We start from the raw sequence: 27921 nt of genomic DNA on the forward strand, positions 1-27921 counted from the left end.
CACACACACCTCTGTTCCACTCATCCAGCACCACTGGAAATAGGGAGGATAAAGAGTAAATCCAAGACTCCACAGAAAGGATTAAACTTGACTTGTTAATTAATCTTGATGAACTGATGGACTGCCATGGTCAGGAACATGAGGCTCTCCCTTAAAGAAACTCAAGCAGAAAACCATGATGTGTTGGATAATAAATCCCAAACTGGTTTGGTTTGGGAGGGACCTCAAAGCCCATCCAATGCCATGGGCAGGGACACCTTCCACTATCCCAGGCTGCTCCAAGCCCCAGTGTCCAACCTGGCCTTGGGCACTTCCAGGGATCCAGGGGCAGCCCCAGCTGCTCTGGGCACCCTGTGCCAGCACCTCCCCACCATCCAGCCCTGCTCTCTGGCAGTGGCAAGCCACAACCCCTTTGCAGTAACTGATCTCAGCTTGTTTCTCCTAAAAAAGAAAATTACTGTCACCCCTGAATGACTAAAAATCTTCTAAATTCTGCCTGAGTGACAGTTCTGCCTTTCACAGGTATTCTGTGTATTTGCAACATTTGCTGTCTCTCTCTCTCCAGGGCAATCCCTCAATAACTCTGCTGAGAGCTCTGAATGAACATCAGTTACAGGATAACAAAGGCTAATCCCTCAGAAACAATGAGCTTCAGCAAAACTGGGAAAATAAAGGTGGGGTTTTTTTCCTCCATATCCTCTGTCAGGATATTAATCTTATCCATCCCATGGAGAGAGTTTTCATAGGGTTTTTCCCAAATACTTTCGTGGAGCAGAGGTCCATTCCTCCCTGCACCCAGCTTGGCCATGGAGAAGGAGGAGTAGGAGGAGGATGAGGAGGAGGAGGAGGAAGAGAAGGAAAAGGAGGAGGAAACTTTCTTTTTTTGATGGAAACATTTTCAGCAAAAGGTCACATTACTGGAAGTGTTGCTATTTTTCAACCCACAAGCTCTTCCCTCCACTTCCCTATTGTTTTCCTTCCAATGGCCTTTTCTCCACTCCCCTCTCTCCCCCGCAGCACCAGAGTGAGGATTCCTTGTCATGGATTCATTTCTGAGCCACAGACAGGGATTTTGGGGAGAGCAGCACACTCTGACCTGCCCTAAAGGCTGTGTTTGAGGTCTCTGGGGAGAGCTCAGAGCCCCTTCCAGTGCCTAAGGGGGCTCCAGGAGAGCTGCAGAGGGACTTGGGGCAAGGGATGGAGGGACAGGACAAGGAGGAATGGCTTCCACTTCCAGAAGGAAGGAATGGATGGGACATTCCTGAAGGAATTCCTGGCTGGGAGGGTGGGCAGGCCCTGGCACAGGGTGCCCAGAGAAGCTGTGGCTGCCCCTGGATCCCTGGAAGTGCCCAAGGCCAGGTTGAACATTGGGGTTTGGAGCAGCCTGGGACAGTGGGAGGTGTCCCTGCCATGGCAGAGGGTGACACTGGATGGGCTTTGAGGTCCCTTCCAACCCAAACCATTCTGTGATTCCATGTGTTCCCCGTGTCCTGTCCCTCCATCCCTTGTCCCCAGTCCCCCTCCAGCTCTCCTGGAGCCCCTTTAGGCCCTGGAAGGGGCTCTGAGCTCTCCCTGGATCCTTCTCTTCTCCAGGCTGAACACCCCCAACCCTCCCAAGCACGCAAAACTCAACCCAGTTTCAGGCAGAAAGAACACCCTGCCACTTGTGATTGTGCCTCCAGATCCATTCCTCCTGTTTGACTCCCTAAAAAGAGCCTTAAGTTGCCATTCTCTGCTGGAAAACAGTCCTAAGAAAACTTGACAAATCCCCCATTTTCCACCCAAAGGGACTCTCCCCCCCCACAGCTGCAGGGATGAGGACCACAATTCCCATTCAGGGCTCTGCGTCATCCCTGACTCTCAACTATTTCAGGCTCCAAAAAGCCCCTCTTTGCCCCGCCGGGAGCTGCTGACCCACAGAGCCCTGTGAGCCCCAGCCAGCCTTCCCTGCTCAATGGACACAGCCCCACAACAAAAACCCTCCTGTGTTCCAGGGAGTCTTTGATGGAACACTCAAAAATTGCTTTTCCAGGTCCTGCCTTGAGAACGCACGAGCACAATCGGAGTGGTGACGCGAGCCGAGGCACAAAGACGACATTCAGGGCTGGCATGAGAAATGCCAAAGCCATGAATGAGGAGACAAGATCCTGATTATAAATAATAAACTATCTCACGGTCTCTCCCTGCTTTTTTTTCTTCCCTGTAGGAACAGAAAAACATTAATTTTTTAACTTCCTCCACCCTTGGCATATAGGGAATTATTTTTTCCCCATGGTCAAGTTAGCCTGATTTTGAGTCCGTGGTCATGTTACGATGATTTTTATACTAAGATAGAACCACTCTGCTGGTGTTTCCCTTCCCAAATAAATAAAATATGGCTGTACATCACAGCCTGCTTGCACTCTGCACATTAATTAAGACCTGAAGCACTTCAGTCCCCCTCGGCTGCTGATGGAGGTTGGAAATTTGACATCTTGCAGCTTGTCTGGAACACGCTGAGAGGGATAACCCAAAACACAGGGAAATGAAGTGACAGTCTCCAACCTGAAGGCAAAGTGCACATCCTACAAAAAGTATTTAATCATGGAATCACAGGATGGATTGGCTTGGAAGGAGCCTTAAAGCTCATCCAGTCCCACCCCTGCCATGGGCACCTTCCTCTGCCCAGGGTTGCTCCAAGCCCAATGTCCAACCTGGCCTTGGGCACTTCCAGAGATCCAGGGACAGCCACAGCTTCTCTGGGAATTCTATCCAAACCCCTCCTCACCCTGTGCCAGGGAACAATTCCTGCCCAATATCCCATCCATCCCTGTCCTCTGGCACTGGGAAGTCATTCCCTGTGTCCTGTCCCTCCATCCCTTGTCCCCAGTCCCTCTCCAGCTCTCCTGGAGCCCCTTTAGGCCCTGGAAGGGGCTCTGAGCTCTCCCTGGAGAATTCTCTTCTCCAGGTGAGCACCCCCAGCTCTCCCAGCCTGGCTCTGTTGGAAAACTAAAACCATTTCACATAAAGGCTGTAGATAAGGCATTATCAGGGAGTTTGTATTCTCCCACACTCCAAAACGGAAAATAACTTCTCCATAAGTCCTGGGTGTTTTGGAAGGGATTAGGGGAAGGTGACACTAAAGCTGTGAATATACTTTTCAATAAAACTAACAGTAACAATTGAATTTTCTTCCCTTTCTCTGATACAGCATTTTCATGTTGGCCTTTAAAGGATGGAAATACAGGTTTGAGTCCTGTAAATACACTAAAATGTTAAACCAAAAATTTGGTATGAGAGGCACACCAAACAAATATTTAAATTCAAACCTTGTTTCAGAATAAGTTTTACTTAAGGCTAATTTAAAAAATATTCACAGAATCCCAGAACCACAGAGGGGTTTTGTTAGAAGGGACCTTAAAGACCATCACATCCCAGCCCCTTGCCATGGGCAGGGACACTTTCCACTAGACATCAAATTGGATGTTTTTTTGTATCGAATGCTGCTGCCAAAAATTACTCTTTCTTTTCCTTTTTTCTTTTTTCCTTGATCTTCTATTTTATTTTTTTTTAATTTAAATTTAAGCAGCACAGAAAACTGCCTCTCAGATTTGAAATCCAACATCACTTTCAAAGAGAAAGTGCAGGAAATGCTTTCCCTGAGCTCTCTCTTCTTCTGGCATAGAGAAAGTCCCAATCAGCTCCTCCCCAGCTCCTCTTTCTTCAAAAATTCCCTTTGGAGAAGGGAAAAAAATCCCATCAACCTCCTGAAATCTGCTGCAAAACCCTGGGGATGAAAGTCTGGTTAAGGCTGGGGGAAGAAAGCAGCTCCCACTGCAGGACATACCCCACCTGCCCATGACACAGCAAGCCTGGGAGATTCCCAAAATCCCAAGAAAAGAGCATTCCAGCCTCTTCCATTGACTCTCCAGTGCCTGGTGCCCTCCCCAGGCACTGCCCACCAGGAATGAGATGTTCTTGCTCTGGTTGACCCTCTCCAGCCAGGGCTTTCCAGAGCCCATGGACTCAGCTTCTCCCCCTCTCCCATCCTTTCCGGGCCGGGGCTTTATTCCCAGCTAATGAGTTTGCTTTTTAATTACTGCTGTGCCAGCCGTGCCCCCGGGCCAGGCTCTGCCAAGGGCAGCACGTCAGCCTTTGGGCACCCTCAAAAAGCAAACACAAAGCCAGAGGATGTGCTCAGTGTCCCAAACTCCTGGCTGCTGCTGTTGGATCATCCCCATCCCGCTGAAGCACCCGGTGGGATGCTGAAGAAGTGTGTGCATGGATCTCCCCCTCTCAGCAGCGTTTCCAGCTCTTTCATCCCCAGGGAAAAGCAAAAAAATCATCTGTTTATTCCCTGACTTTATTCTTCAGGGCTGTCCTCAGTGTTCACCAACAGTTTTGGATTTTTAAATAATTCCCTGTGTTTTGAAAGCCATTTGAGCACCAGGTTGCTGCCAGCAGGAATGCCTTGGGCATGTGGGGAGCACGACACTGGCTCTGAATCCTCAAACACCGTTCCTGTAACCCATCACCCCAGTTTGCCTTCAGAATCAGCCTGCAAAGGGAGGCAAGCAGCTACTGCTGACTCTGAGCACAGCCAAGGGAGCACTTGAGGTGGTTGATTCTGGCAGGAAGATGTGTGTCAGTCGAGCATCACTGGTTTATCGTGAATTGAATCCATCCCCCTCCCAGCAGTGGCTGGAGCGCCGGGATCCCCTGTGCCACCCAGCCAACACAGGGATCCTTTTCCAGCGGGGTTCCCACTCCCCAAATTGCCAGAACTCCCCAAAACACTGAGAGACAGTGAGATCAGAGCTATAAATAGCACCAAACTACTGCAGTATCTGACTGCAGTGCCGGGATAAAAGCAGTGGATTTTGTGGGGAAGCGGAACGAAGCCACGGCACAGCGCCCTCGGAGCCGGTTCCATCTCCAGCACGGTGCATGTCCCACACAGGAGGAGAAATTAATAGGAGATGGGGGAAAACAACACATGACCAGCTTCACTCAATTCTGGATTTTTATTCTCTAGACAGGGTTGTGTCAAGCTGGACTGGAGGAAGCCCTAACTTGTCCAAGGGCAGGTGGTTGGAGCAGGTCACAGCAGGGCAGCTCCCAGGACACCAACATCCTCTGGAGCACACCCTGAGCATCACGTGGGGGCAGGATGAATGCCGAGGTTGCTCAGCACCATCCCGAGGGTGCTCAGCACCATCACGTGGGGGCAGGATGAAGGCACAGTCCTGCTCTTCTGTGGATCCACACCAAACTGAAGAACTATCACTGACTTATGGAATGGCCTGGTTTGGAAGGAGCCTTAAAGACCATCTGGTTCCAAACCCTTGCTGGGTGGGACAGCAGGAGGAAACACTTCTGTTTTGCACAATTCTTACCTCTGTTATCCATTTCCAAGGACTAGGATCGTGCTATCGTGGGCTGGAATTGGCCAACAAGTTTGAGCATCACAGCCCAGCTGGAGCCAAAGGCAGGTCAGCACCCTGCAGTGCCCAGGAATTTTGGGACAGCCCAGGTGAGAGGCTGCAAAGCCAGCCTGGATCCTGTCTGGGAGCACAAGGCAGGAGTAAACAGCAGCCGAGGCTTCCTACAAGCTCCAGGCACGCTGCAGCTCAGTGAGAGCTGGAGTCACTCCCTGCTCAGGGAGTATTTCCTGCTCTGTGAATGGGAACCAAAATTAATCATCCCATCAGCCATGGAAACGCGTCGCGAGGCACCACTCCGCAGGCAACAGATGGAGCTTTAAATGTCACTCACTCATTCATTGCAAGGAAACTTCTCCCTGATTACTACCGAGACCTGGAGACGTAATAAGGACGCAGAGATCCCGAATTTCTACATATCCAGCTTTCCTGAGCCTAATTCCTCCTCTGAACAGACCTCATTAGCATTTATTAGTAAGGTGCATGAAAATTTTATTCATGACAATAAGGAAGCCAAAACTTGAAGAGCAGACCACTCATCCTACTGTCTCCATCTTAGATTTAAAGCACTAAAAAATGTCTCTTAATGTGAAGAAAAAGAAAACCCACCGAGCTACACCCACTGTGGCAGTGGCCAACACACCCACAATGGACAGAAAACAACATTTTTCAGTGTCTGCAAGGAATCCCAGAATGGTTGGGCTGGAAGGGATCTTGTTCCGGCCCCTCTCACCTCAGAGCAGGACATCAGAGTTTGGAAAATTATAAACTCCCATGGATAGATATCCAGGGGTATTTTCTTAATGAGAATATGGAGTTCAAGGCCAGCACCAAATCCTTGATGACAGGCGTCTCCAACAGAGATGTCTCCAACAGATGAGCCTGAGCATGACAGAGCAGCTCCAAAGGAAGACACTCCAGTTTCTCCACCTCCTTTTCAACCATTATCCCACTTTATCTCCTTGTTGGATTCATCAGTGACATCTCTAACAAATGAGTGTCTCAGATGGAGCCAGAGCTTTTTGTGAAATTAAAGATAATGGAACGAAAGGAGTCGGCTTGGACTATTTCTCATTTCAAACTTCACACAATTGTGGGAAACCTTTCCTTGTACAGCTTCCTTGCATGGAGTAGATAAGCAAAACCCACTTAAGTTTTCATTGTGAAAAATCCCATCTAAATAAATAACAAATAATAAAACAGAAAACAACAAAAAATAAATGTATAGCTCTTCTTTAAAGGCTCAGGAAGCTGTGGCTGCCCCTGGATCTCTGAAGTGTCCAAGGCCAGGCTGGGATAGTGGAAGATGTCCCTGCCATGGCAGAGGGTGGGACTGAATGATGTTTAAAGTTCCTTCCAACCCAAATCATTCCAGGATTCTGTGATTCCTGGGAATGTCATTTCAGCTGCCTCTTTGCTTCAGGCATTACCCAGCTATTGAACCTCTTTGATCCATCTGTGTTGCTTGAACAGGAAACTTCTCCCCTCAGCAGATCCCCAGGACAAAAAGCAGAGTTGAAGGAAACCCAGCTGCACTCCTGTAGAGCCAAACCCATGTGGATTTCTCACATGCTTCTCTCTAATCTCACTCTGAGCTTCCTTCAAGGGAAAATGACATTTTGGAGAAGAGAATTAAACATGGAAGGGATGGAGAAGGAGCCAGAAAGTCTCATCCTGAGATTACATGTGAAAAACATCCCATGAGGAAAAAAATAATCCACCTGGTTGGGTCAGCATGGGGAAGAGGAGGGATTCCCAGTGAAGGGGGGGCCAGACAAACACCTGGACATTCCCACAGGTCCTCTGGAGTTTTCCCTGGAACCTCCCAAGGGGTGAGCTCTCCAATGGCAGGAATAAAGCCAGCTGATGAGCTGGTGGCACAGCATGCTTTGGGTTCCCATTCCACCTTGCCATGGGCAGGGGCACCTTCCACTGTCCCAGGTGGCTCCAAGCCCCAGTGCCCAACCTGGCCTTGGACACCCTGAAAATTAAACCTTCTGATCTTGTTCTCATAGATTCTAGCCACTTTCCCAGGAAAATAGCTATAAACATAGGTGTTTATACATCCTTTCTAAGAAATGTCTTTTGATGAACGTTTCTCACCACCAGTGTTCTTGGGAAGGTGGTAACCTGGCTATCCAATCCCTGGTCATTGTCGAGAATCTATAAATACTGGACTCACAAAAATAAAAGGAGCTGTTTTTCCTATCATACATTGAACCATGTCTGTGTGCATCATTCTGTGTCCTAATAGCAGCAGGACACTGCCAGGGATCCAGGGGCAGCCCCAGCTGCTCTGGGCACCCTGTGCCAGGGCCTGCCCACCCTGCCAGGGAACAATTCCTGCCCAATATCCCATCTATCCCTGCCCTCCCTCAGCTTAAGGTCACTACCCTTTGCCAAAAGAGAAGGTGAAACAAAATTCTTAAGAATTACCTGTCCCACTGTATTTCAAACAGCAAATAAATGGTTATTACTAGCAGGAGAGTGAGCTCACCAGCCAAGAGGCCCCCAGCTGTCCAACAAGCCCCAAAATATGCAACACCATCTCCTCCATCACAACAGAAATAAAGCAGCAAAAGGAGCAGCTAAACAGCAAATTGTAACAGGAATGCTATTCCACAGCTCTTGAAGACTCATTGACTGCTCAAAGGCAGTAGTTTTGAGTAGAAATCCAGACTGTGGTGGAAGGGAAGCCCATCCAAATGGGTAAATAGCCCACAGCTTCCTGTAGCCCCCTCTAGAAGGGTTTCACTTCCAAATAATGGAAATACTCAGTTGTCAGCTGCGTTAGGACCAGGATGTTACTTGTCTCCATTCATTACAATGAAGATGCACATTAAAATACCCAAAGAAAGTCTTTTAAGAGATCATCAACCACAGGCAGTTTCCTAGAGAAATTCAAGTAGCCCCAACCCATTCAAGCCCCTGGACAGCACAGAGTAATGGCATTAAAGCCCCTTTTTATTCTGTCAGAACAGGCAGGGGTTGCCCTTCCTGGATGCACACACCAAAACACAAACCTGAGCTAAGATTTCTCTTAAAAAAACAGACATTTTCCATTCCCCCACCCCCCAAGACCCACCAGATGAACTGAACACATTAAAACCCAGAATCCTGCCACCCAGATCCTAAAGGATGGAGGCAGATGTTCCCTGCAGTACCCATGGCAGCAGTGATCCATGCATGACAAGGACTCCCCACGTCACGGATGGCTCTCCTCAAAGGGAGCTTCCTCTCAGCATTTCTGCCCAAACCACTGACACCAGCTGGCCTTTTAGGCACAGCACAAAACCTCAGTGCTGCTTCTGCTGAAAATCTGCCCAGCCTGTGGCATTTTCCTTCAGCAGAAGCAGCCAGGAGCTGCTCCTCAAACAGAGCCAGAGCCACGCAGGGATGAGCTTGAAGGTGAGCTTTAGCACAGCAGCACAACAGGTAAAATCCAGCTGTGGTTCTAAAGCATTTTGGATATTTCTCACAAGCAATCTCACTGGGATTCTCCATCTCTACCCTGCTCTGGTGAGGAGCCACCTGCAGAGCTGCCTCCAGCTCTGGAACCCCCAGCATAAGGATGGGAAGCTGCTGGAACAAGTGCAGAGGATGCCAAGGGCTGGAGCCCCTCTGCTCTGGAGCCAGGCTGGGAGAGCTGGGGGTGCTCACCTGGAGAGGAGAAGACTCCAGAGAGACATCTGAGCCCCTTCCAGAGCTGGAGAAGGACTTGGGACAAGGGATGGAGGGACAGGACAAGGAGGAATGGCTTCCCACTGCCAGAGGGAAGGGTTGGATGCAATAGTGAGAAGAAATTCGTGGCTGAAGGCTGTTGAGGTCCTGGTACAGGGTGCCCAGAGAAGCTGTGGTTGTCCCTGGAAGTGTCCAAGGCCAGGCTGGACAGGGCTTGGAGCACCCTGGGACAGTGGAAGGTGTGCCCATGGCAGGGGGTGGAATAGGATGAGCCTTAAGGTCCCTTTCTACCCAACCCTTCTGGGATTCTGTGATTTTCTGAACTCTGTTTTTAAACTCATTTAAACCTGCCTTCCTAAGGAATAAACAATTCTATGAATGAACAAAGAGAATAGCTTCATTTTGGAAGCTTCTAGACTTAAACCTCCCGTTTCCTTCATTAAAAGCTCTGAGCCAGGTAGTGGCCTGCTGAGCATGGGAAGCAGCTTCCCAAACCACAACACACCCACACTGCACCTACCACAACCCCAGCAAGAGGGGAGCAAGTCCTCCACAGAAATTCTGAGAAACTCTGGATTATCTTGCTTAAAATTGCCACTTCAGCTGCAAAACTTGGACCTAATACAGGGTTTAGGGATTCTGGCAAATTAAATAGTGCCTGCCTCTTTCAGTGGGAGGCTACAACTCTGCTCTAGCTACATTCAGGCACTAAACTTCCCTGTCAAGGAGTCAACTACAGCTTGATCCTTCCACAAAAAGAAACAGGATGCTGTGAGAAGCCCAAAGGCAAGAGATATAAAATATCTATATAAGGATGGAGCTCCTATACGTGCCCAAAATAACGGTGACTCGCTTTTCAGAACACTGGGAAAAGATAAAAGACTCAGGGAAGGAGCTGAAGAGGGTTCAGGGATTCAGCCAACCAAGGCTTAGGAGGACACCACGGACAAAAGGCACTGGGAAAGTTGGAAGAAAGAGATAAAAAAGGCATGCAGGCAGCAGCTGAGGAACAGCTGCAGGAGGCAAGCTGAAGAAGGAGGCTTTCAAAGGCAAATCTAAGGAGGTTTAAATCTGATTCAGTGGTACCTGGAGGCAAACAGAAATGGCAATGGCTCATCTGATGCCTCCCTGAAGTACTACACACCCTGGGTATTAGCAGGAAATGATGGAAATGGGACATCCAGGCTCGCTCCAACATTCCTCACCAAAACACTGGGTCAAGAAGCTCCAAAGAACACAGAAAATCACTACCAAAACCCTCTTTAGGTAAAGCTCCTGCTTGATACCAATGCACAGCTAATCCCTTCTCCACCAAGCAAACCACATCTCACATTAACTGTATTTGATTTTCACTCTAATGAAGCTCTGTGCTCTTGCAGGTTCATCCTTCACGTTTAGGAGCCCACTCCTCCAAAAGATTACAGGAACAAGTCACTCTTTCAGGGAAAGCCAGACTGGCTGAAACATGCACAGAACAGAAAGCTGTGAGTGAAAACACTGTCCAGAGCAGCTGTGGCTACCCCATCCCTGGCAGTGCCCAAGGCTGGATGGGGCTTGTCCCATGGGCAGGGGACACCTTGCACTAGCCCAGGTCGCTGTATCCATATTTTCTATGTGAATCCCAGACTGTGCATCTCCTACTGTTCCAGAAGCCCCCAGGACGTGATGCCTACAAAAGCCCCTCTGCTCTCCCAGCTGATCAGCCCAAGGAGCCAGCACAGAGAACAGCATTTCCAAAATGCCATTATTAGCATTTTTTTGCATAGAGAAAGGTCTGCGAAGAGATGGATTCCTGCACACGCCTGTGTCAGACCACCCCTCTTAACGAGGGAGATAACAAGCCAAACTCCAAGTGTGCCAAATCCTGTGTCAGTGTTTCCATCCTGAAATAAAGCTGCCTTAAATCACTGCAGCCTAATCCTCCTGTGATTTCACCCATTTTCATTGCCATGATTCCACTTCACAGCCGATTTGCCTCAAGTTTGCTTTGCTCAGGGCAGTGGCCTTGAACTGCAGAGCTCTGCTTTGGCAGGGGCTGTGAGGCAGCACCAGCTCCTGGCCATGGATCCCAAGCTCCAGAGATTTCCTAAGGACTTCACTGTCCCTGCACGAGGTGCTCGGGCTCTGGAAGGGATGCCTGAAAAATGAGGGAGGGATGAAGCTGCAAGAGCTGGACATGGAGGGGCTGGAGCGTGTCCAGGGCAGGGAACGGAGCTGGTGAAGGGGCTGGAGCAGCAGAAGAGGCTGAGGGAGCTGGGAAAGGGGCTCAGCCTGGAGAAAAGGAGGCTCAGGGGGCCCTTCTGGCTCTGCACAGATCCCTGACAAGAGGGGGCAGCTGGGAACGGGTCAGAAAAGAACACAACCTGTCTAAACCAGTGCTGTTAGCCACAGCCACATCAGGAGAGACAGTTTTAATAATAACCTAATTTACAGATCCAACAGAACCAGACAAACCCAAGCAAACCAAGTCCCAAGGAGGAAGAAACAAGAGGCTGAAGCACATTACAGTCAGTTTGATCACCAGCCTGTTTTTAAGAGGATGCAAAACTCACTCCTGACCTCACCCAAACTTTGACTTCCCCGTACGATCATCACTCTGTCAGAAATGCCATCTCAGTATTTTTAGGTGACAGTACATTTGTTTGTACTGTACATTTCTGGTGAGAAATCTTGTTATGTTTTGTAGGTCACTTGGTTTTACCATCTGCCTTGATTTCTGCTCAAGCGAAGTGCTGCTTCTGAAATCCTCCATGCTGCAAACAAACTGGGAGATGCTGGAACCAGCAGCAGCTTGGTTTTGTATCATCCCAGTGGAAATACAGAATACTCCTGGATAATGGGAAAAGGGCTCAGCTTGGGGCTGGTCATTCCCTTCCCATCATGGTGGGAAGCCATTCCCTTTTGTCCTGTCACTCAAGTGTCCTAGGAAGCCATTCCCACTTGTCCAGTCACTCAGTGTCCTTGGAGAAAGTCCCTCTCCAGTTCTGCACGCCCAAAATTTTTGGCAATATTCCACAATGACTTTAATAAAAAACCAAAAAAGATACGAGGCTTATTAGTAAATGAAACCTGAGGTGGCAGAGATCCTTCACTGCAAGGCCTCTCCTCCCACTGCCAGCCCATCTCAGATGCCTGAAGGAGCTTTACCAGCCACGCTGACAGCGACAAAATAAAGCACTGTGACAACTAGCTGATCCTTGGGAAGGCAAACACAAAATTATTCAGTCAGGTCTTGGAATTTTATAGCGGATTTGTCCTTGTTTTGACCATAATCTCACAAGTGATGCCAGCAGCAAACCCATCTGGCGCGTGTAAGACTAAATATCTGCTGCTCGTGGAGATCAGCGTCTCGAAATTAGCATTTGTGCCGAGATCTGGTTTGCAGTGGCTTAAAGAGCAAACAAGTTCATCTTCCTGTAGAATGCTGCACTCCTTCAGGCTGCTGTGCCCAGGGAGTCGAAATCTGTTGACAGGTAAAGGAGAACCTGCAGTGATGGGCTGCAGAGACTCATGGAATGGTTTGTGTTGGAAAGGAAATCTATCCTCAGTACCTGCCATACCCACCCAGAGATGCACAGCTCAGGATTTTGGGTGTAAAGCAGCATTTGGGTAGAAACCAGCAGTTAATATTTCATTCCAAGGTGCAAATAGTGCCCTGCATTATGTAACAGCTCCTCAGAAGCTGAAATTCTCATCCTGCACAAGAACTTCTTCTGTGGGATAAAGAGTAAAGCGCATTCCAAACTGCACAAAAACTTAATATCCACCTGAAACCCCTGTCAAAGCTGCTTTGAAAGGATTGGAATTTGGCTTAATATGATGGTGATTTTTAAATCACCTGTAATTCTCATTCATCTGTCACCTCATGCACCTCACTTAAAAAGTAATTTTCCTCTTGTGGAAAAGAACTGTGGTGTACTTCCTGTACCAGCATCCTGACCAGCAGCAGTAACTTTGTCAGAACATGTAGCCAAATCTCTGCAAAGAAGCCAAATTGATTTCAATAGAATAATAAAGAAATAATAAAAGCAAAACACAAAGGAGAAGTATACATTCAACAAGGAAAAGTATGCACTGCTAAGCCTGGGAGAAACAGTGCAAAAAACTCTTTTGCTTGGCAAAAACCCATAAATATCTGAGCATATGAGTATTTACAAGCTGCAGGAACTTGGTGGGGTTCAGTGATGCACAAATTGCCAAGTGACTGCATTTTCTACTTCTCTGCTGCAACAAGCCTTTTCCAACCCAGCAAACAGCAGCACAACTTCAAAGCTCCCCCTCTGTGCTGAGGAACACGATTTCTGCCTAAACCAAAGAGAAAACAGAGATTATCCAACAAATATGGGGGATTTGGGATATGAGTGAACCCTGCAATATTGAGACTGACAGTGTCCAGCTGGCACCTGTGAGTGAATATTTGGGAAAGGGAGGGGAAACGACTGAAATCCCCTTCAGAGTGGATTAATGCAAACCAAGTGGCAGCGGTGGTTCTCCCAGTGCCCTGCGGCAGTGACAGAGGTGAAACAGCTCCTTGCTGCATGTTTGGCTACACATGGAGCCAGGTGAAGTTTCCTGGCTGCTCACCTGATCCCCATGTCAACACAGCCAGTACCTTCCCTGCCGTGTCATTCCCAAACCTCAGCGCCGGGACACGGCCGGATCTCGTGTCTGGAGCTGGGACAGGAGGTAAAGCTCTCCCTCTGCTACCATCCCAGAAAGGAAACTGCAGAATTCCAGAATTCCCTTCTCTGCAATTTTAAATATTGCTCCATGCCAGCATGGGGTCACCAAGGTAAAGTCCTCAAGGTCCCAAAAGGGATTTTTTTACTTTAAATACATTTACTTATTTTTTAGTACCAGCCTTCTGCCTTTTCCACAGAGTTATCTCCTAACCCAAGAGCTCTGAACTCCTGAGGCTTTAGAGACTTTGTTACAAGCACAGCCAGGGACGGGCAAAGGCATCTGAGTTTTGTTGAGCACTAATTCAAGACATGATAAACCCCTGGGACAGGGATTATACAAGGTTAATACAAATATATACACATATATGTACATATATAAGCATATACAAATCCCTGTATCGGGGATTTACAGGGAACGTGAAGGGAATTTTATTTTTTCCATCTACAGAAATGTTTGATACCTCCAAACATGGTACCAAAAGTCTGATACTGTGGTTAGGGGAATTTTTTTGATAATAATCCAGTGGTACTTTGCCAGCACAACATTTGGTGGTCGAAGGTCAGGCCTGGTGTCTCCCACCAGGAAAAGCTGGCAGTTTTCCAGACCCTACAGACCATCAAAGGCAGGACAGGGAGACAAGGAGCTGCTCCCTCTGGAGCATCCAAGAGGGCTTTGAAGCCCAAAACATGATTTGTGAGGTTAAATGCCCTGACACACTGCAGTGGCCACCTGGACACCGTGGTCTGGCTGACTTCCAGGGACAGAGCTGGGAGCTGCTCCCAAGATCCTGCTCCCACTATAAAGCCATTAAGCAGAAAGAGGGGCAGGGTTAGATGGAATACTGGGGAGAAATTCCTCCCTGTCAGGGCAGACAGGGGCTGGGATGGAATTCCCAGAGCAGCTGTGGCTGTCCCTGGATCCCTGGAAGTGTCCAAGGCCAGGCTGAACAGGGCAACCTGCGATAGTGAGAGCTCCTGGAAATCCCTGCCCAGGGCAGAGGTGGAATGAGATGAGCTTTGAGGTTGCTCCCAACCCAAGCCATCCTGGGATTCTGTGGTTTCTGAGTGTTTGAGGGTACTCAGCCCATGGGCTGCTGGACCCCAGGGCTCAGCCAACCACATCTGTGGGGAGAGCCCACAGCACACGGTGTGAAGGGAACCCCTGCCACCCTCTGAGCTGAGTTTTACCAGCAAAACCCTGCTCAGCAAAACCCCTCTGCTGCACCCCGGGCTGAGGCAGGCAGGGCAGGCCAAATGGCAGCCTAAGAAAGGTCCTGTTTAAGTGACAGGCACAGCAGCTCCCGGGATTACAGGAGCTGGCTCTCCCCTTGCTGTGCGTCACAAACACCTTCCCAAAGCTGCTGCCGAGCCCCAGAGCTCATCTCAGCCCTCTGTGCCAGCAGAAAACCAAGAGAAAACCCCACTGCTCGCCAGAGGAGGCTTTCAGACAGGGAGGGACAAAACCCCACCTGGCCCAATCCATATCATCCAAGTCCTGGCACTCCCTGGGCAAAACACCTCCAACTTTGCCCTGTTAATATTTTTAAAAATACATTATTGCAACCATTTAATCTGTTTTTTAAATAAATAAATAAATAAAAAAGTGCAGTAATTTACTTAATGTGAGGAACAATTTGCACACAGGTGGCAGACGACTGTCCCCAGTGAAAATAAAAAGCTTCCCATATGTCACCCTAGGCAGGACGACTCAGAATCTTCAAGAGCTTCATTAATATCATTTAAGTGTGACTGTCTACAAGCAGGGTTATAAATGGGTCATAAAAGGCAAGTTTTGACCTAAATTTCACTGTTTTGTCACTCAGTGCAACTTGGAGATGTCCTACAGTAGCTTGGGACTTCTTCTCTCCAATGGAAAAGATCATTGCATTGCACCAATTTTTATTTTTTTTTTAATTCAGTGTACACAATTCACTGGCAAGAATTTTTGTCAGACCTTTAAAAAGTACCTAAGAAGAGTATAATCAAAACGTGCAGTGCATTTATGCTGCATATTACAACTGCAGTTCCAAATCAGTGATTCCAAAGCCTTTCATTAGATCATAAAAAACTTCAGGCCAGCTTATAATGAAATCTCTAATCAAATATGAATGAATCATCTGATATGACACAATTCCTTGAATGAGAAACAGATGGAAAAGTAGTGATGATTAAGTGGTTTAGATCACAAGATATTAGTTAAGCTAAAGGAGGAGATACTTAGTCACAGAATCGTGGACTGGTCTGGGTTTGAAAGGACTTTAAAGCTCATCCCATTCCAATCCCTGCCATGGGCAGGGACACCTTCCCCTATCCCAGCTTGCTCCAAGCCCCATCCAACCTGGCCTGGGACACTTCCAGGGATGGGGAATCCACAGCTTCCCTGGCAGCAAGGAAAGGTCTCTTTAATGAACCATCAGCAATTCTCCAGGGAAGCATCTGGAGGCTGCTGCTGTATTTCAGGCATCGCTGCACAAAACATTCACCTGATATTCCCTCCACTGCCCAAAGACAAAGCAGAGCCAAATATAGCCCTGAAAATCAATATACACTGGGGAAGAAGCCTCTGGGATCTTGATAAATGCATGTTGTGCTAGAAGAGGAATTCCTAAAATCCTGGTGACTGCTCTTTCCCCTTTGACAATGAACTACCCCCAGCTCATTTTGGCAGAGAGCACCTGGGAGCCCCTGGAGATAACAGCACAGTCCATCCTCCATCTCTCCAGGGAAGCTGATGGAAAAGAGGAATGGAGTACAGGGTGTGTTGGAGCACTACAGCCCCAGGACAAGAGCTATCTCGAAAAAGTGAAGGGACTGAGAAAGGAAATAAAAACCAAAACAACAAAGATTTTACCCCGATTGCCTCTTTGTGGTTTCAAACCCAGGTGAAACATCCAGGCTGCAAACACACATGGCAGACAAGAATGTGGCCTCCAGAATCCCATCTGAGGCACATGGAATGTTTTCCCCAAGGAAAGCCTCAATCCATGATCAATTTCCATGAAACATTTATCACTTTTCATTCACCACACAGTACTGCTATTTTTAGCAAAGCCAGAGGCAATGGGAACAAATTCCTGAATAACCATTCAAGGCAGCCTTTCCAGGCCTGCTCACATCCTGCCATCTCCTCCTTCCCAAAGTTTTCTTCACAAAGTTTTAGCTTTCAAAGGCTCTTCATCACCCCTCATCACCTGCTTTTATATAAATCAAAAGCACAAAACAACCTTTCCTGTGGTAGGGAACTGGTGAGTATTCTTATTTTTGAAAATAACACTTGGTGAAGAGTCAGGACTAAGAGAATCCAGTGAATTCCGGAGCTGATCAGTGTGAATTAATGAACTAAGCAAGGTGAGGGAAGAAGAAAGAAAAACAGCAAGTTGGGGCTTGCAGCAGAGCAAACTTTCCTGCCTTTCATCCAGGAAACCAGCGCTGCATTCAAGAGCCTCACATTTAAGTGCTGCTTTCAGCTGTTAAAAGAGGGATAATCATTAATAATTCATGCCAGCTCCTCCAATTGATAACCATTTCCTCATGGGTAAGAAAGGAGACAGATAAATCATGACAGATAAATACATTTTCTGAGACAAAAGACAACAAAGCAGAGTTGAGGAGCTGTGAGCTCCTGTTCTTCCAGGAAAACCACATTCTGGGCTCCAGCATCAGATCAGTTCAGGACTGCCCATCCCTGGAAGCATCAAAAGCCAGGTTGGATGGGGCTTGGAGCAACCTGGGATAGTGGAAGGTGTCTTTGCCAATGGGACAAGATGGGTTTTAAGGTCCTTTCCAACCCAAACCTGATGATTCTCTGATTCCCAGCCTGGCTAGAGAGGTGGTTTAATTCCATGTGGAAACATGGATGCTGAAGTTGAGATAGAGGTGGCCAAAAAGCTCATCCCTCTTCCATACACCCCTGCACATGCACAAAGTGCTAAAGCAGAGTTAGAGGGCCATTAAATTATCCCACGGCCAACAAAACATGATTTTGAGGACAGCATTGGTCCACAAAAAGGGTTCTGAAGCTTGAACTTCCCTGCTCCTCTGCAGGGAGCTGCCCAGAGCCTCTAGATGTGGCAGCTCCCTCTCCTCTCCTGCATAAATAACCCCAAATTTACTGACTGCAAAGGGCTTCTCATAGAAGTGCTGCAGTTCAGCAAATCCTCTGTGGAGATTGGGGAGCTGGCTGAAGGGCTGTGCAGGGCTTTCCTTGCTGAGGAATGCTCCTGAGGCTCCAGGAGTGCCTCCAGCAGGTGAAACACTCCTTTTATTGTCACTGCATGGGCTACGGCTTGTCCACTTAGCTCAGGTTGGAAATGAAAGACAAATATTAATAAATCACAAGTACTGCAGGAAATTTAACCTTGAGCTGATTTTAACTCTCAGGGCTTTGAGCTGCAGTTTCTCTTCTACCTTGGAATCATGGAATGGTTTGGGTGGGAAGGGACTCAAAGCCCATCCCCTGCCATGGGCAGGGACACCTTCCACTCCAAGCTGGGCTCCAAACCTGGCCTTGGACAATTCCAGGGATCCAGGGGCAGCCCCAGCTTCCTTTTCAATAACCTAATGAGAGGACAGGATTGAACCTGCCCAGTGCACGGTTGTGACATCAAAATGATTTTTTTCCTCACTTTTGATGATAGTTTGGGGGATTTGGATAGGTTCCTATGCCATCCTGGCTTCGTGTACATATCCATATTATATTTATTATATTATATAAATAATATTATATATATATATATTATATACATTTTGTACATTATGTATATTATGATATAGATTATTATATATATTATCTGTATATCTGTGTATATATCAGGATATTTTTAACACTTTCTGAAGGGTAGCTACTTCTGGGGCACGACAAAACCTCACGTTGTTCCTGAGCTGACATGGATTAATCTCTGGCTGCAAAACCAAGGGACAATATTAGTCCAGAGGCTCGTACAAACCATTTATTCCTACACACACCAACACCATTTTTTTGCAAATGACTGTGGAAGTGAGAGTGGATAGTTAGATCTAGGAAAATGAAAAAGCAGCAGGGAGTGAAATCTCCCAGTTAATTCTCTGTGTTGGAAGGGACCTCATCCCTTTCCAGCCCCAGCAGGGACATCTCCCACTAACCCAGGTTGCTCCAAGCCCTGTCCAACCTGGCTTTGGGCACTTACAGGGATCCAGGAGCAGCCACAGCTTCCCTGGGAAATCAGGGCATCACCAGCCTCTGATTATATTAATAAATTATATTTAAAATAAAAAAAAAAAATTAAAATTAAGGGAAGCAAGGTTGCTCAATAAAGTTAATTTATTCCTTTTCCTCCCCCAGGCCAAAGGCACAGCGATCCTGGCGAGCCCCAGGCAGAGCAGGCAGAGGTATCAAACTGATGATTATTGTACTCCTGAGCAGGATGTGGGCTGTGGGGGCTTTGTCTTGTTGTACTTCTGTGAGCACCTCAGAAATTCAGAAGCACCAATTATGGGTGATACGTCTTTGAAAAGGGAAAATGTTTCCCTTCCTCCAATTAATCCTTAATTTATACAGAAGATAGAAATAATTTTCACTGCCGATGACTTAACTCAGTTCTGTTCAACAAAATTCATTCCTAAAAACCATTTCATAAAATTGCTGAAAGTATTTCTTGGAGCTGAAATGCTCTGCAGGACAGAGGATTTTTAGAACTTTCTCGCCATTTCATATCAGAAAAAAACAACTAACAAGGGTCAAACCTTTCCTCCACTTGGTTCGTGGTGAAGAGAAAAACATTTTGGTTTCCTACAAGCACACCACAGTGATTTTATCTGAAATAGAAATGCAGCATAAAAGCTCATCGACCACTCAAGTTTATTCAACCTTACCCTGACCAGGGCAGGAGAATGTTTTCAACAAAATATCCCAGGACACAATCAAACAATTTTTTTTTTTCTTATGTTGTTTTTTACCAGCATTATTTTAGTCATGCTTGAGATTTGGAACACCACCCAACAATCCCACACACAGCTTGTTTTTCCTGAGCCATGCTTGGTGCTACTTCTCCTCTCTTCTCTCACAAAGATCTGCAGCAATCTCCTAAAGACAAGATGGCAATCCCAAAACGAGTTGGGTGGGAAGGGATCCTCAAGGTCATCCCATTCCAACCCTGCCATGGGCAGGGGCACCTTCCACCATCCCAGGCTGCTACAAGCCCCAATGTGCAACCTGGCCTTGGACATTTCCAGGGATCCAGGGACAGCCACAGCTTTCCTGGGCAACCTGAGGCCTCCCCACCCTCCCAGGGAACAATTCCTCCCCAATATCCCATCCAGCCCTGCCCTCTGGCACTGGGAGCCATTCCCTGTGTCCTGTCCCTCCATCCCTTGTCCCCAGTCCCTCTCCAGCTCTCCTGGAGCCCCTTTAGGCCCTGGAAGGGGCTCTGAGCTCTCCCTGGAGCCTTCTCCTCTCCAGGTGAGCACCCCCAGCTCTCCCAGCCTGAAGTCCCTTTCCACAGCTCAATTCCTATGAGAACCATTTGACAAAGGGGTAGCACTGCCCGTCTCTCATCTCACCCACTTCACACCAGCACAGCTCCCCAGGGATCCCTGTCTCATTGTTTGCCAAAAGCACAGAGGTGAGCTATTAAAAATACTCAAAATGGAGTCCAAACAGCAAGAACTCCCTAAAACCTGCATGGCTCCATCAAACAGCCTCATTTCACCAGGGGAAAACCAGCCAGAACAGATTCTACCATCAAGTTCCCCAAGCTCTCAACCACATTTCCAGCCTTTGGCCTGAAATTCCTCAAAAGGAAACCTTAAACTTACCCAGCAAGCAAAATCAATACCGAAATAAAAGGACAGAAAATTCCAACCCATCCCTTCCACAGTCCTGGCCAATGATCCACAGAGCCACAAAATCCAACCTGGCTCACGACAGAGGTGGGCAGCAAAACCTGTAAGTTGACCTGTGCTACCACAGTGATTCTAAAATGAGAATCCCTGTGAGGGATAGGAAAACAGAACCTCCCTTACCTGCCAGACACGTCTGGGAGCACACGGAGGGGAGAGCGACTTCTCAGAATCCCAAGGCGAACACCCGTGCCTGGTGAACAACCATCTCTCTTTCCCCAGTGCAACAACTCTACCTCCTTGAAAGCTTCCTTCCCCAGATAGGCATTTAAGTCCACAAAAATCTAGGTTAGGTCACAGCCCACTTTTTTTTCTCCCCCTCCCAGTGTACCCAAGTTGTTTTGAATAAACTTCGTTTACATCTTTCCAGCTGGCATTACCAGAAGTGCTCAGATCTTCTGCGAGATCTCATCCTTAGTAAAAAAGGACCTGAGGGCATTTTGGAAGGCAACAGAGAAGGGAAAGTTGGGGGTTTGAAAGATCTGAGCTGCTCCCTGCAGAGCAGATAATGTTTGCTATATCCTATCACCCCTGGTATAAATATCTGCTTGTACCTGGAGAAGAGAAGAGGGAAACACAGGAGCCAGCAGCAATTTCCCAGAGAACTGCAGGTAGTGGGAGCAGAACTTTGGTTTCCATCACTTGTAGAGCTGCAGCCCTGAGCTCCAAGAGCTCTCCCAGCTCGGTGAGGAGCAGGCAGGATGAGGAGCAGCAGGACAAGCCCCGGGAGATGTCATGGCAGGATCATTAGGAGAGGGAGAAGAGCAAACAGCCCAGAGCCTGGCATGACACACTTTGATCAGCCTGGCCTTGGCTCCCTGTTCCTTCTCCCTCTTGAGAAGCAGCAGCTCCAAAAGCTCCTTCTGGGCTGGGAAAGGACTCGTTCAGATGCTGCTTTGTTCTCCTGTCCCCTCTTTTCTCAGGCAAACCAAGCATCTCCCACCAGACTGTGCTCCCCCAGCCCCCTGCTGCTCCCAGAGCTGCTGTGCTCCATTCCCAAATCCCACTCTCCCAGCCTGGGAAAGCAGAGGTGTGCAAGTCCTGACAGACTCTGCTCCAGCACTCTGCATTTGCATTCTGCTCTCCCACTCGCAAGGCAGAGCTGCAGAGTGTTTTTCCTGCACCCCCCAGAACAGGAACCAGGTTTAATAGGAGGTTTTTCCTTACCAGAGCTGGGCATGTGGTTCACTCGAGGTGGATTCAACAGCTCCACTGGCTGGTCTCTGCCAGAAAGCCCATCTGGAAAGAAGGGGGGAAAAAGGAAATAAAATCACATCAACACTTTGGGTAGCTGAGCTATTTTTAGCCTTTCCAAGCAGAAAAAATAAATCAGTAACCAATTATCGATGCAGAGCAGAAACACAAGTAGCACAAATCAATGGGAACAAGAACATTCCCAGGACAGCTGAAGCAGAAAATAAAGGAGACTCTATCCTAAATTACACTCAGGGTTTCCTGGTGTTTAAGTCCACAGCTAGTGCTGATCCCAGGCTGAGGAAATAGGCATGTCAGCTCACAAACCTTACCAGAGAACAACTGAACTGCAATTCCTTCCTTGCTGGGAGAACAGAGACACAGCTCCACGGAGCAGAGTTGGGGAATGGCTGGAATATGCCAGGGAGATGTTAAGGAAAACTGACAAATCACTGCAGGAGATTAAAATGCAGAGACATGCATAACAAGCCCCATTTTGCATAAGTTTGGATTTCAGAAAGGCATTAAAAACATACTTTGTAAATGAGATGCACAAATCCATCTTGCTGAAGCAGTTCCCTATTTAAAATATTTTCAAGATTGTATCTTGCATCCAGGTAGAGTTAAACAGAACAACCAGTGTTGGAGACTGCCACACCTGAGTTTCAAGTCACCCATTCCCCTCCCAGAAAAGCCGAAGCAAAAAATGCTAAATTGTGTTTCCAGTGTAATTATGAACCCTGGGATACAGAAAATTTATCTCAAACCTATTTGTTCCACCTTTGCCAGTCTGTCTCACTTTTCCCTTCCAACCTTTTTCTGCGCTGCAGCTCTGATAGGATCAAGCCAAACCCTGTCTGGAGACATCAAAGAAGCCACCCCATCTCTCTCAGGCAAAGGACAGTGTTAGAAAAACGTTAGGATTTGTTTTCTTCTCCTTGCTTTCTCCGTTTTTCTGGAGAGAAAGCACAGCTGGGGACTTCCCCATGTCTTGGCTGGGTTCACCTCCAGGGACCAGACCCGGATGGAAGAGGAAGAGCAAAACATCACTCTTTAAATATAATCGAGCCATCAGGAGGCTCCAGAGTCACTGGAGAGTGCAGCCCAGCAAAATTCCCAGTTTTCCTGGGGAGCAGAGCCTTTTCAGCTTCTCTGCTGGGCAGTTTCAGATAAAGAAGTTCCTTCAGAGAAGAACCACAAAACAGAGCCCTGCAGCAGCACCCAGGTGCTCTGTGAGACAAATCCAGGTCAGTTTGGGGGATTTTTAAGACATGTTTAATTCTAAGAAATTAAGTACATTAATTTTTCCACTCATTAAAAAAAAACAACAAGAAACAAACCAAACCCACAACCCAACACTTTGTTTCAAAATGAGTATTAGATTAAACACAGAAGAACATTTCAGAACACCTTTTAAAGCACTGACACCTGAAACACTTGCAGCAAAATCAAACTATCCAGGACCAAGGTTCTGTCTTTGCTGTCCAAATAAAGCAAAATAAAATAAAATAAATATAAAATACATATAAAATATAGCTCTAAATCTCTGGAGTACTCCCTCAGCACAAGGATGTGGAGCTGCTGGAGCAGTGCAAAGAGGTCCGTCCGTGCAATCAGGGTTTGATTCTTCTCACAACCCACAAACCCTGGTTTGAATAGTGAGACAGCCCAGACAAGCTACAAAATATTCCCCAGCTCTCTGCTGGCTAAATTGGTCCTAAGCTACTGAACAGAATTGGCAAGGAATCATCGCCTCAAATGGGTTCTGTATGAATCAGCCTGATGATTTCCCCAAAACTCTGCAACAAAGTGTCCACGGAGCCTGGAGGGAAGCAGACACCAGCCTGGCTGATTCATGGCTCGAGTCAGGGAGCATTTCGTGCAGCTTCATTTCCAGATGGGCATTTCTACTCATTAATTAACAGGATGAAGCCATAATTCATTGATGGAAACTTGAACGCTTTGGGGTTTTTTTATCCTAATCTATTCCAAAGAGCTGTTTAAGTTTTTCAGAAAATATAGCCAGGACAGGTTGGGAAGCAGCTGAGCTTGCAGGATTTAAAGATGTTGAAAATAGCAAAACAAAGGCAAAATGTTTACAAGTTCAGTCCAGAATAAACCAGAAACATGACAGATAAAAACCCTTGGAAAAGATGAAGCAGCAAAATGAACAACTTCACAGAACTAGAGAATTGTCAAGACTGGAAAAGACCCCTGAGATCACCAAGTCCATCCAGGGCAAAACTAAACCAGATGAGGACAGGGAAATACAACTTCACCACTTAAAAGAGACAAGAAATGAAGTGAAATGGAAGGCTGAAACATTCAATGAGATCTTTAAGAAAACTGCAAGCAGCCTGACTATAATTAACTATGATGAGCTTAAAAATGCAGGGCAGAACTGGGAACGAAGAGGTTATTTAAATAGTTTTCCATGTATTCAGATCTTTCAACCTGATGCAAATCACCCTGGCCTACCTGCATTCCTGGAGCAAAGCAACGAGAAGCTAAAAAATGATCTTTAAAGGACACCCTGAGCACAGGAGAAGTTCTACAGAGGTGTAGAAGTAAAACTTTAGGAGAGACAGGGAAAAGGCAGGAGCAAGAGGTAGAGAAAATTGGCATTACTGACTCAGATTTGTCTTTTTGGAGCTTGAAATGCAGAATTAACACTAAAAAAACCCAGATGGGTGGGAGATGCAGTGACAAAGGAGTGCAACCTTCCTGCTGTGATAATGATAGAAAAATGTACAACTACAAATGGCAAATACATGGCCAAGCAAGGCCAAAAGAAGGAAAAGCCAAAGGATTTTCCAAAGCCAAGCACTCCCCTTTCAGTGGTGATGCAGAGGATCCAAGTTCTCTCCCAGATGAGCTACAGGGGCACGTGCAAGGTCATCCCTTGGGGACGTGACAGCCTCGGGGGCCACAGCTTTAGCTTCAACACCTGGAGATGAACTGTGGGCAGCCCAGAGAAACCTCAGAGAGAAGATTTTTAAAAATGAGACAGAGGGGCCACAGAACTCAGTTTTGCCAGTTCTCCACTGAGGGAAGACAGCAGAGTGGCCCAGAGATGTTTTTCAGGATGAGCAGTTTTCTGCCAATGCTGCAAATTTGAGGCCGCTCGGCCAACTTCTGTCTCCTTTGCTCATAAATCTTCTGGACAGCACCTCACTGCACAACAGCGACCAGGGGCTTCTGAGCAGGCAAGGAATTCACTCAGAGGGTGGGCAGGCCCTGGCACAGGGCACCCAGAGCATCTGTGGCTGCCCCTGGATCCCTGGAAGTGCCCAAGGCCAGGCTGGATGGGGCCTGGAGCACCCTGGGACAGTGGCAGAGGGTAGAATGGGATGAGATTTGAGGCCCTAAATCATTCTGGCGTTCTACAAGCCAGCACCAGCCTCATCCCTTTCCATCAGGCTGCAGCACACGAGAGCTCCTGGCTGGTGCTGGCACTGCCCAGCAGCTCTGGGCTGTCTCCCTTGCACGTCTCAGCCCACGGCAATTCCATGGATCTCTTCCAGGCCCAGGAACGTGGGCTTTCTTTCCCCCCTGCTCTCGGTATCCACAGGCAGGCTATAAAAAGCACCTTGCATTTTGTCCCCAGGCTGGGCAGGGGGGGAAGGACGATGTGCAAACAGGATTTATCTGCCTTACTTCCTGGCAGGATTTGGGAAGGGTCTGTGGGTGGATCTGCTCGAGCGTTCGGCTGAATTTAAAAACCAGATCATGCAGTGCCCCTGGAGCCCTGGGATGCCAGGCAGCTAAAGCAGGCTGCCTGAGGAATAAAAAGTCTCCACCCCTGACCATTAAGCACAGGCCACTGGAACACCCTGACTTGCATATCAAGCATGTGTGACAAGTTACAATATTAGTAATGAGAACGCTAATTATCATGGGCGCGTTATTTATTTGTCTGCTCACTCGAAATTTACAGGGGGGGAAATTCTTCAACATTTACAAGAAAGCAATTAGGGCAGCAAATGGATTATTTCTCTTTAAACCTATGAGAAAATGCTCAGTGCATATTTCCTCTCTAATTTGTCTGCACTCAAGGATCTATTTTTGGAAGTCTCCCTAGACTGTATTGTAGCACCACATGTACTGTAATGGCATTTTAATTAGCCCAGAGAGCTGGAAGATGCACTCTGCATCCGAAAGAGAGGCAGCCTAACAAAATGAGAGCATCCTTCTCTTCCCTTCTTGGAGATTTACAGCAGCTATCAAGCCGAAATACCAATTATGGCTCCAGCTGGAACCCACTGCGGCTGCCATAAAAACCCAGCGCCCTGCCCCGGCCCGAGAACTCCACGGGAACCAGCCCGGGGTTTAAGCACGATACACTCAGACTTTAAAAGTGGATGGTAAAAATAAAAACGGGCAGAACAAGGGACAGCAGGAGAGGAGACAAGTGAAAAAGTGTCAGATCTGTCAGAGTTATCAAAACACCTCTTTAGATGGAAGTTCATCCAATCCCGTTCACGTGGGGTAATTTCTTCATCATTAGGGTTACTACAACTACAGCTAATATTGAAGCTGAGCCACCTTGCCTTGCCAGTGGTTGACATCATGCATCAACATCACCAGGATATATGTGTGTGTGTGTGTATATATATATATATATATATATTTAATTTGCCTTCATTCTGACTCCTTGCTTTGGATGCAGCAGAAAGTAGGTCAGGCTGATGGCTTCCTCAGTCCTGGAAGAGGCTGGCACATCTGGAATAGCAAATCCCCCTCCTGCCCTTGACACTCCTGATTCCTCCAGAGACATTCCAAAGTCCAGATGTCAGTGGACATGTTCCACCAAAGCAGGAGCCCACTCCAGCCCTCAGCACCCCTCTAGAGAGAACCAGGATGGAGTTCAAGCTTTCTTTTTCTGTTAGAACATGCACAAACACCTCACAAGAATGGGAAGATACTCAGGTGTAACATTTACAAGAGCTTGGTACTGTCCTGGACCTTGTAAAGATAAATACAGCAGGTCACAGTTTGGTTAACACCAAGGTAAAAGCATAAAAGGAAAAATAAAAATGCTCAAGGCCAGGTAGGATGGAACTCTGAGCCATCATCACTCATCTAGTGAGTGGCACTCTGGCCATGGCAGGGGTTTGGAACTGGATGGTCTTGAAGGTGCCTTCCAACCCAAACCCTCCTGAGACTCTAATGCTCAGCAGCTGTTAACACAAAAAGCAGCATTTAATTTATTACTAGGAAGTTATCCTAGAAGCCAAAATACCTAAGAAGCATTTAAACAGGAAGCTGTGGTCCTCAAGGTGTTGACAGACTGATATCCAAATGACAAGACACCACTTCTCAAATGCCAAGCCCTGGAAGCATTGTGTTCCACTTCCTATGCCATTATTTTCCTTAATTCTTTGCAGTGGGAGGATAAAGCAACTCCTCCTAAACATGACAATCTTCAGCCTCCTCAGCAGACTCTGATGACTTCATCCACACAAATCTGAGGAGATGTGTCACTTTGGAAATCCATGGGAATAAAATAATCCTTTACATGCAAATGCAAGTGAGCAGAGAGAGGATCAGAGTGACCTACCCTACAACCTCCATCCAAGAGGTTAACGCTCACTGTCATAATTACAGCAAGAAGGAGGAGCTGCCCATTCCAGGAGATTTCTTGGAAAGAGATTTCCCTTCCTCTTTGGGAAGGAAAGCCAGAACCCCCCAGAACCAGCCTTCCCACTGCCCCCTGCAAAGAATGCAGGGAAGGAAAAATGAAACACCTTAAAGGAAGAGAACACATACTACATTTTCCATGTCTATTTTTTCTTCCAAGCAAGAAAAACTCACGTATTTAATGCTAGTTTTCATTCTATTTTACTATAACTGGCTTAGAGATCAGCTCATTTGGTCCATAGGAAATAACTGTGGAAAGCCAGGTAAAATTTGGGCTAAGCTCAGTAACAACATCCTGATCACCCGTGGCACCTCAAACACCCAGGATGGCTCAGGAAAGATGGAAACTCAAGGAATCCACCTGCTCCCATCCACCAGCCCACACCCACCTGGCAAACACAGCCTCCCACTGAGGTGTGTGGGGCCGT

The 27921-nt window shown here is 47.3% G+C and overlaps 1 protein-coding gene across 7 annotated transcripts in view; it reads right to left on the bottom strand.

Moving 5' to 3' along the window:
• HDAC4 (histone deacetylase 4) overlaps nucleotides 1-27921 on the bottom strand; it is a 175288-nt gene that overhangs the window by 81392 nt on the left and 65975 nt on the right. For all 7 annotated transcript variants that reach the window (XM_033516228.1, XM_033516225.1, XM_033516226.1 and 4 more), the window contains one exon: nucleotides 21827-21898. In XM_033516228.1, coding sequence (XP_033372119.1) covers nucleotides 21827-21898 — 72 coding nt within the window. The remainder of the gene's footprint in view (nucleotides 1-21826; nucleotides 21899-27921) is intronic.

The sequence above is a fragment of the Parus major genome, chromosome 7 (assembly GCF_001522545.3).
Source record: "Parus major isolate Abel chromosome 7, Parus_major1.1, whole genome shotgun sequence".
Taxonomy (NCBI): Eukaryota; Metazoa; Chordata; class Aves; order Passeriformes; family Paridae; genus Parus; species Parus major.